Source organism: Melospiza georgiana, chromosome 31 (assembly GCF_028018845.1).
Source record: "Melospiza georgiana isolate bMelGeo1 chromosome 31, bMelGeo1.pri, whole genome shotgun sequence".
Lineage (NCBI taxonomy): Eukaryota > Metazoa > Chordata > Aves > Passeriformes > Passerellidae > Melospiza > Melospiza georgiana.
Window position 1 is genome coordinate 3,574,759 of NC_080460.1, and position 9,706 is coordinate 3,584,464.

At 55.6% G+C, this 9,706-nt stretch overlaps 1 protein-coding gene across 1 annotated transcript; it reads left to right on the forward strand.

Annotated features, from left to right (window-relative positions):
* The first annotated feature begins 96 nt into the window (after positions 1–96).
* Positions 97–9,303, forward strand: MTHFD2 (methylenetetrahydrofolate dehydrogenase (NADP+ dependent) 2, methenyltetrahydrofolate cyclohydrolase). The gene is made up of 8 exons (XM_058042394.1): positions 97–182; positions 1,573–1,757; positions 2,414–2,536; positions 3,935–4,087; positions 5,399–5,506; positions 6,701–6,793; positions 7,396–7,521; positions 8,124–9,303. The coding sequence occupies exons 1-8, from the start codon at positions 97–99 to the stop codon at positions 8,261–8,263; spliced, it is 1,014 nt and encodes a 337-aa protein (XP_057898377.1). The 3' UTR covers positions 8,264–9,303.
* The last annotated feature ends 403 nt before the right edge of the window (positions 9,304–9,706 follow it).

Here is a 9,706-nt window from a genome sequence, read left to right on the forward strand (position 1 = left end):
TTATTTCCGGGTGGGGCGGGGCTTACCGCTATATAAGGCACAGGAAGCACGCTCTCCTCAATGCTGTTCCTGCCGCCTGTCAGTCCGAGCCGCGCCATGGCCGCCGCGCTCCAGCCCCTCCGCGCCCTCAGCCGCGCCGCGATGGAGCCCCGCGCCCGCCGCCTGCACCTCAGCGCCGCTCGGTACGGCCGGGACACCGGGGGATGTGCGGGGATGCTTGGGAGGGAGGTGGGAGCAGCGCCCGCCGCGCTCCGCCGAGGTCGGGTACACTGAAGGCTGTGAGAGGGGGAAGCCCAGCCCGGCCCGGCCCGGTTCGATCCGGTTCGGTTCGGTTCGGGCGGTCCCCGGGCTGGGGTCGCGGCTCGTTTGGCCCCGGCGGTTCCGGGGGCGGCGGGCGGGCCCCCAGCGGCTGCGGCGGGAGCTGCAGGCTGATGAAATCCCGCGGCCGCCTTGCGTGGGAGTGCGGGGCTGCCCCGGCCCGGGGGGTGAGACCGCCTCAGAGCGGGGCTGGCCTCGGGTGAGGGGGACAGAGATCGCCTCAGAGCGGGGCTGGCCTCGGGTGAGGGGGACAGAGATCGCCTCAGAGCGGGGCTGGCCTCGGGTGAGGGGGACAGAGATCGCCTCAGAGCGGGGCTGGCCTCGGGTGAGGGGAGATGGAAATACTCCTGAGCAATCCCTGGGGTGAGGGGGATGGATAGAGACACCTCTGTCATCCCCCAGAATAAGAGAGACCGCCTCACAGCGGGGCTGCCCCGGCGTGAGGGGAACGGAGACACCCCGGGCTGAGGGGGACAGAGATCGCCTCACACCGGGGCTCCTCCGAGGCCATGGGGACAGAGATACCCCGATCATCCCCCAGAATGAGGGGCACAGAGACCCCCTGAGTGATAAAGAAGGAGATCACCACCCCCTCTTTTTAATTATTTCTTCGCATGAGGGGGATAGAGAGCTCAGAACATTCTGTGAGGTGACAGGGACAGAGACCACCCTGAGCACTCACTGGTGTGACGGGGACAGAGACCCCCGAACATCCCACCCTGCTCCAAACAACGTTTGCACGACATCCTCAGGCTTGCACAGAGCAGCATTTTGGGATGTAATCAATGATCCTGGTGGGTCCCTTCCAGCTCGGGTTCTGCCCCATTTGGCCCCAGCGTTGATGCTGGAACCGAGCCTAAAACGTGACCGAGCACAAAGGTGCTAAAGGCGCTGATAAAGCACAAGGGAGGGAGCTTTTTTTTCCCTGGTTTTCTGCCCCATCCTGCCCGGGACTGGCAGCAGGGCTGTGCTGACCCTTTCCCATTTTTCCCTTGGTTTCCTGCCCCATCCTGCCCGGTGCCCGGGGCTGTTCTGACCCTGTCCCCCGTGGTTTCCTGCCCGGTGCCCGGGGCTGTTCTGACCCTGTTCCCCGTGGTTTCCTGCCCGGTTCCCGGGGCTGTTCTGACCCTGTTCCCCGTGGTTTCCTGCCCGGTGCCCGGGGCTGTTCTGACCCTGTTCCCCGTGGTTTCCTGCCCGGTTCCCGGAGCTGTTCTGACCCTGTTCCCCGTGGTTTCCTGCTCGGTTCCCGTGCAGCGGGGACGCCGTGGTGATCTCGGGCAGGAAGCTGGCGCGGCAGATCCGGCAGGAGGCGCGGAACGAGGTGCAGCAGTGGGTGGCTGCCGGCAACAGGAGGCCGCACCTGAGCGTGGTGCTGGTGGGCGAGAACCCGGCCAGCCACTCCTACGTGCTCAACAAAACCAAAGCGGCGGCTGATGTGGGTGAGTGGGAGCTTTCCTGCCCTAAAAACGCACTTTGGTTGGGAATACTCGATGCTGAGAGCTTTTTTTTTGGGATGCTCCCACCTGTTGGTTTCTTGGCTTCATCCAGAATTTATGTTCTGGGGTGTGGTTGAATGTGATCAATTGGATCCTTCAGGGTAGGACTGGGGTTTTTCAGCCTTCCTAAAACCATAAAAAACACAGGAGGGCATTTTTGGCCTCCTTTTCCCATCTATCTGGGACACAGCCCCTGTTCAGCAGCTCTCTGGCTCCATCCTGCAGTCCAAGGTCCTGCTCGGGGTCAGGGCAATAAATGGTGTCATTTAACTTGGGTCTGAGCAGCTGAAGCTGCTTTTGGAGCTGGGATTTTGAGGCAAACCTCCCTTTTTTACTGTGCCCGTGTGGTTTTATTTTCATGGCAGCAGCCCTTGCTTGGGTTTCTCCCTGCCCTGGCAGGGTCCCAAACCAGCCCCATAAAATCATCCCAAACAACAAATCCCAAGGTTTGTGAAGGTCTCTCCAGCCTGGGAGCTGCACAAACCCTTCCATGCTCTGCGTGCACCTCCCACATTTAACCAGGCAACAAAACAGGGTGGAAAATGCACAAAATGTGGGAAATTCACTCTTTTGTGACTCTGTGTATTTGGCGATTGCAGGGATCAGCAGCGAGACCATCCTCAGGCCAGCCTCCATCAGCGAGGAGGAGCTGCTGGAGCTGATTGCCAGACTCAACAGCGACACGGCCGTGGACGGGCTCCTGGTGCAGCTCCCCCTGCCTGGTGAGCAGCTCAGCTCCCCTCCTGCACTCCCAGGAAGCTGCCAAGGCTGGGGCAGCACTGCCCTGATGTCCCCTCAGCAGCTCTGCGGGGCTCAGTGTCGGTATCAGCTTCCCCAGCTGGGCGTGGGCGGCCTTGGGCTGCTGATAAATGCCCTCGGGGTGGGCAGGGCTGGCACTGCAGAGTGTTCGGTGCCCGTGCTGGGAGCTGCCAGCTGCCCTGGCAGGGATGGGGACAGGCACGTCCCACACGCTGGAGGGGCTGAGCTCAGGGTCAGAATTGCAGCTCGGGGTCACAGCTCCAGTTTGGGGCTGTAATTCCAGCTTGGGGCTGGGGATTGAAATTCCAGCTCAAGATTTATGGTCATAGCTCCAGTTTGGGGTTGCAGTTCCAGTTTGGGGCTCAGGGTTGAAATTCCAGCTCAGGGTTTGGGGTGACAATTCCAGCTCAAGGTTCAAGGTCACAGCTCCAGTTTGGGGCTGCAATTCCAAGTTCAAGGTTTAAGGTTACAGCTCTAGTTTGGGGTGACAATTCCATTTCAAGGCTCAGGATCAGAGTTCAGGGCTTGGGATCATAATTCCAGCTCAGGGTTGCAGTTCCAACTCAGGACCTGGAATCAGAGCTCCAGTTTGGGGTGCCAATTCCAGCTTAGGGTCACAATTTCAGTTTGGGGTAACAATTGCAGCTCAAGGCTTGGGGTCAGAGCTCTAGTTTGGGGTCACAATTCCAGCTGAAGGTTAAGGGTCACAATTCCAGCTCAGGGTCACAATTTCAGTTTGGGGTCACAATTCCAGCTCAAGGCTCAGGGTCAGAGCTCCAGCTTAGGGTTGCAATTCCAGCTTGGAGCTGGGGGTTGAAATTCCAGCCTAGGGTTCAAGGTCACAGCTCCAGTTTGGGGTCACAATTCCAGTTTGGGGTCACAATTCTAGCTCAAGGCCTGGGGTCAGACCTCCAGTTTGGGGTCACAATTTCAGCTGAAGGCTAAGGGTCATAATTTCAATTTGGGGTCACAATTCCAGCTCAGGGTCACAATTTCACTTTGGGGGCACAATTCCAGCTCAAGGCTCAGGGTCACAATTCCAGTTTGGGGTCACAATTCCAGCTCAAGGCTTGGGGTTGCAATTCTAGTTTGGGGTCACAATTGCAGCTCAAGGCTCATGGTCAGAGCTCCAGCTCAGGGTCAGAGTTTCAGTTTGGGGTCACAATTGCAGCTCAAGTTTTGGGGTCAGAATTCCAGTTTGTGTTGAAATTCCAGTTTGGGGTCACAGTTCCAGCTCAAGGTTCGGGCTCAGAGTTCCCATTTGGGGTCAGGGCTCCATGCCAGGGCTTGGGCTCACACCTGGCAGCACATCTGGCAGCACATCTGTCAGCCCAGCCCAGCTGTGTCCCTGCCCTGTGCAGAGCACATCGACGAGCGCCGCGTGTGCAACGCCGTGAGCCCGCACAAGGACGTGGACGGGTTCCACGTGCTCAACGTGGGCAGGATGTGCCTGGACCAGGACTCCATGCTGCCTGCCACGCCCAGGGGTGTCTGGGAGATCATCCAGAGGACAGGTGGGACATGGGGACATGGGGGTTCCTGCTGGGTGGGACATGGGGACATGGGGATTGGGAATTCCAGCTGGGTGGGACATGGGGACATGGGGGTTCCTGCTGGGTGGGACATGGGGATTGGGAGTTCCTGCTGGGGTGGGAGCTGCTGATCTGAGGATTTGGAAATTCCTGCTGGCTGGGACATGGGGACATGGGGATCTGGGGATTTGGGAATTCCAGCTGGAGTGGGACATGGGGGTTCCTGCTGGGTGGGACATGGGGATTGGGGATTGGGAATTCCTGCTGGGTGGGACATGGGGATCTAAAATTTGGGAATTCCTGCTGGGTGGGACATGGGGATCTGGAGATTTGGGAATTCCTGCTGGGTGGGACATGGAGATGTGGGGATTGGGAATTCCTGCTGGGTGGGACATGGGGACATGGGGATTTGGGAATTCCTGCTGGGGTGGGAGCTGCTGATCTGAGGATTTGGAAATTCCTGCTGGCTGGGACATGGGGATCTGGGGATTTGGGAATTCCAGCTGGAGTGGGACATGGGGATTCCTGCTGGGTGGGACATGGGGACATGGGGATTGGGGGTTCCTGCTGGGTGGGACATGGGGACATGGGGATTGGGAATTCCTGCAGGGTGGGACATGGGGATTGGGGATTGGGAATTCCTGCTGGGTGAGACATGGGGATCTGGGATTTGGGAATTCCTGCTGGGTGAGACATGGGGATCTGGGATTTGGGAATTCCTGCTGGGTGGGACATGGGGACATGGGGATTGGGAATTCAGGCTGGGGTGGGACATGGGCACATGGGTATTGGGGATTCCTGCTGGGTGGGACATGGGAATTCCTGCTGGGGTGGGACATGGGGATCTGGGGATTTGGGAATTCCAGCTGGGTGGGAGCTGCTGCTGGTGCAGGTTTTGGGGATTCTGGGAATTGCAGCTCAGGACACCAGGGGCAGTGTGGGCAGGGTGGGATTGTTCTGTACTGGGAGGGACATCAGGGATAGAGAGGGATTGTCCTGTCCTAAGGACAGGGAGAGATTGTTCTGTCCTGGGAACATCAAGGACAGGGAGGGATTGTCCTGCTCTGCTCTGGCCTAAGGGGGCCTGAGCTCAAAACTTACCCAGTTTTGGGGTGCTGTGCAGGGCTCTCAGGGGTGATTTTGGGGTGCTGTGCAGGGCTCTCAGGGGTGATTTTGGGGTGCTGTGCAGGGATGCCCAGGCTGGACTTTGGGGTGCTGTGCCGGGCCCCAGCTGGGCTCAGCCGTGCCCCCCAGCCCAGGGCAGTGTGCCAGGCTGTGCTCTGTGCCCTGCAGGGATCCCCACGCTGGGCAGGAACGTGGTGGTGGCGGGCAGGTCCAAGAACGTGGGCATGCCCATCGCCATGCTGCTGCACACCGACGGCAGCCACGAGCGCCCCGGAGGTAGGGCTGGGGAACGCTCGGGGGAAACACCTCACAAACCTGCCCTGGAGCCTCCCAGAGCTCTCCCTGCTGAAACAATCCCCAGCGTGGCCTTGGAGTGCCAGAATTGTGCAGGGAAATGGTCTGGAAAGGTGTCCGAGGTGGTGAAATGCAGCCGTGGGCACCACGGCCCCCAGTGCCACCTCCACGTGTGTGCTGAACAATTCCAGGGGTGGGGACTCCTCCCTTTCCCTGAGTGGCCTCATCCAATATTTTACAACCTCTCCATGATGGATTTTTTCCTGATATCCAGCCCTAACCCCCTCCTGGCACAGCCTGAGCCTGTTCTATCCCATCCTGTCCCTGTTCCTATTTCACAACCTCTCCATGATGGATTTTTTTCCCAATATCCAGCCCTAAACTTCTCCTCCACAGCTTGAGGCTGTTTTATTTCCTGACCCTGCCCTGGCTGCCCCCTCCTGTCCCCATGGAGTTGTGGAGAGCCAGAAGGTCCCTCCTGAGCCTCCTTCAGCATCTCCATGTCCTGTTCCACCCCAAATCCCTTCCTGTCCCTCGAGGCTGATTTTGGGGTTCACCAGCAGGCCCTGATGTTCCTGAGGAACACCTTGGAGGAGAAGACCCCTGGCTGGGTTTGGGTGCTGGGTGGGAATTCCTGACCTGTGGGAATGTGAGTGACCAAATTATTCTTTGTCTGCTTAAAAAGGCAAAAAGCCCAGAAGTTTCTCTCCTAAACTTAATACAAAGACCTGTAGGACTTCACTTCAAACCTGGGGCTGCCAGTTGGGCAGAGGCCAAGAGGTCTGGCCTGGGTAATTCACTGGGAAAGGAACAGAACAAAGGAAATCATCCCTTTTTTGGGGTATAACAAAGGAAATAATCCCTTTTTTGGGGTATAACAAAGGAAATAATCCCTTTTTTGGGGTATAACAAAGGAAATAATCCCTTTTTTGGGGTATAACAAAGGAAATAATCCCTTTTTTTGGGGTATAACAAAGGCAATCCTCCCTTTTGTGGGATGTTTTAGCAGGAGCAAAAACCTCTTGCCCTTAGCTCAGTTTTTCTCTGTAAGAAAGAGAAAATTTTTTGTTTTTTATGAAAACTTTCCTGTTTCCAGCCCCACCTCGGAAGCCGTGGTGCTGATCTGCTGCCGTGCAGGGTGCTGGGCTGTCTCAGAGCTGTCCCTTGTCCCCGCAGGCGACGCCACGGTGACGATCTCGCACCGCTACACGCCCAAGGAGCAGCTGAAGCAGCACACCATCCGTGCTGACATCGTGGTGGCTGCTGCAGGTCAGCCTGGGCTGGGGCTGCTGGGCACCCTGCCCATGCAATGGGCTCTGGGGGTCCCGGGGTTGGGGCAAAAAGCGGCCTCAGGTTTTGGGGTTCTGCCTTTGGGGAGTCGTGGAGTGGCTTGGGGTGGGAGGGAACTCAGCAGGATGGTGGGTGCAGCTCCTGGCTCTGCACAGACACCCCAAAATCCACCCCGAGAACCCCGCACAGGGACTCCAAAATCCCACCCTGGGACCCTGCACAGACACCCCAAAATCCACCCTGAGAACCCTGCACAGGGACTCCAAAATCCCACCCTGGGACCCTGCACAGACACCCCAAAATCCACCCTGGGCATCCCTGCAGGGTCACCCCAAAATCCTCCCCTGGGGACATTGGGATGAGAGGGATCAGGGGCTAGATTTGCATTTCTTAGGATGGTTTAGATTGGGAAAAACCCTTAAAATTCCTGAATCCAATCATTCTGGTGAGGCAGGAAATCCCAGATGGGTTGGGACATTGTGGGAATGTTGGGATCAGGGGATGTGGAGCCCCCCTGAGGGTGAGGTTGTTTTCCTGAGGTTGTGGCTGTATTTTCCTGAAGGTCAGGTTGTGTTTTCCAGGCATCCCCAACCTGATCACGGCTGACATGATCAAGGAGGGCGCGGCCGTCATCGACGTTGGCATCACCCGCGTGCAGGACCCGCTCACGGCCCGGCCCCGCCTCGTGGGGGACGTGGACTTCGAGGGTGAGGAGGGCTCAGGATGGGCTCAGGATGGGCTCCTTGGGCTAAGGATGGGCTCCTTGGGCTCAGGATGGGCTCCTTGGGCTCAGGAGCAGCTCACGATGGGCTCCTTGGGCTCAGGATCAGCTCAGGATGGGCTCCTTGGGCTCAGGATCAGCTGTTTGGGGCACTGGGGAGGGGACAATCCTGGTTTGTGTCCCTGAGCTCGGGGATATCCCATGGGGACGCTCCAGAGGAGCCTCCTGAGCCTCAGCAGTTGGGTCTCTGCCTCTGCTCCAACGCCAGGCTTGGATTTGCCATTGCTGTGCTAAAAATCACCTTTAGGGCCTGGCTTTTTGGCACTTTTAGGCCTGGCTTTTTGGCACTTCTGGGCCTGGCTTTTTGCTTGTTTGGACCTTTGTGCTTCCAGGCCTGGCTTGGTGCTTTTAAGCCTGGCTTGGCGCTTTTCCCCCACCTTGTCCTTCCCACCCAGGCCGGGCCTTGCCTCGCTGTCCAGCAGGATAAACCCACCCAGAGCCCCTTCCTAAAGCCTCAATCCCAACAGAACCTGCCTGGCTTTAGGCTGGGCAGCCTGGCCTGGCCCTTAAGCCCAGCTTTTCCCCCAGGGGTGAAGAAGAAGGCGAGTTACATCACACCCGTGCCCGGCGGCGTGGGGCCCATGACGGTGGCCATGCTGATGAAGAACACCATCATCGCTGCCAAGAAACTGCTGAAAACCTGTGAGCTGCAGGCTGTGCCTGCCTAAACAGGCTGGGCTTAACCAGGGGCACCTCAGAGCTGGGTTGAATGAGGGGTCCCTGTGAACCAGGCTTAACAAGGGGTCCCTCAGAACACCACCACTGCTGCCAAGAAACTGCTGAGACCCTGTGAGCTCCAGGCTCTGCCTGCCTAAACAGGGCTGGGCTTAATGAGGGGTCCTCCAAGCCAGGTTTAATGAGGCCCCTCAGAGCCAGGTTTAATGAGGGCCCCTCAGAGCCAGGCCTAACCTCGCCATTCCAGCCTGCCAGGCCAACAGCAAATGCAATATTGCAGTATTTGTTATTTATTGTCCTGCACGTGGGGCTTTCCCCAGCCTGAGCTCACGGGGATTGGCTGAGCTGGGATTATCCAAACTCCTGCTTGGTTTTAGAGCTGGGATTATCCACACTCCTCCTGCTTTGGTTTTGGGCTGGGATTATCCAAACTCCAGTTTTGTATCCACACTCCAATTTTGTGTTTGAGCTGGGATTACCTGCCCTGCTCCTGTTTGCATCCTGGCTCTCCCAGTTCCCCCTCAGGGCTGGATCTGTAGTTTAAGCTCTTCTCTAGAGGAATTGCTTGAAAAAACAAATGAAAATTAAAGCCATACTTTGGTCCTGGGCCTGTGCAGGCCTGGGCTGGTGTAGCCTGTTCTAGAGTGCAGCTAGGCTGAGCTTTTCTTGCTCTCTGGATCAATGGTGAGTTCTCAAAGCCTGTTCTAGGCTGGGCTTTTCTTGCTCTCTGGATCAATGGTGAGTTCTCAAAGCCTGTTCTAGGCTGGGCTTTTCCTGCTCCTTGGATTAAAGGTGAATTTTTTAAAGCCTGTTCTAGGCTGAGCTTTTCTTGCTCTCTGGATCAATGGTGAGTTCTCAAAGCCTGTTCTAGGCTGGGCTTTTCCTGCTCTCTGGATTAAAGGTGAATTTTTCAAACCCTTTTTTGTAACCAAAGACCAGCTGGGCGTGGGGGAGCTCCTGCACCGTGTGTAAAGTGTGAGTAGCTCAGGCTGCCTCAATAAAGTGTGAGAAGACCAAAAATTTGCTTTTTGTGCCCTGGAATAATGAATATTTTTATAATAATTGGGTTTTCTAATAATTTATAATATTTAAATAATTTGATTCTTGCACTTCTGGAAAGGGACAGGGCTTGGGTTTAAAGGCTTGGGTTTTTAATGTCTATATATAATGATGTAGTTTAATATTTATATATAATAATATATATATTTATATTTATATAATGATATAATAGTAATTATAAATAGGTATTATAATAGTTATACTAAATAGATAATTATATATTCTATTTCTATATAGCTATCTATAATTTATCTATATAGAATTAGATTTACATTTAAATATAATATAGACTTTATATTTATATATAATTATATAGATCTTTTATATTTATATATAATTTTATATATTATGTTTATATATATAATTATATACTTAAT

Bases quoted from the DNA above. Each gene is read 5' to 3' on its own strand.
- MTHFD2 (XM_058042394.1), top strand. From the start codon at position 97: ATGGCCGCCGCGCTCCAGCCCCTCCGCGCCCTCAGCCGCGCCGCGATG. The intron at 183-1,572 runs GTACGGCCGGGA...GTTCCCGTGCAG, and splicing joins CTGCACCTCAGCGCCGCTCG to CGGGGACGCCGTGGTGATCT. The intron at 2,537-3,934 runs GTGAGCAGCTCA...TGCCCTGTGCAG, and splicing joins GGTGCAGCTCCCCCTGCCTG to AGCACATCGACGAGCGCCGC.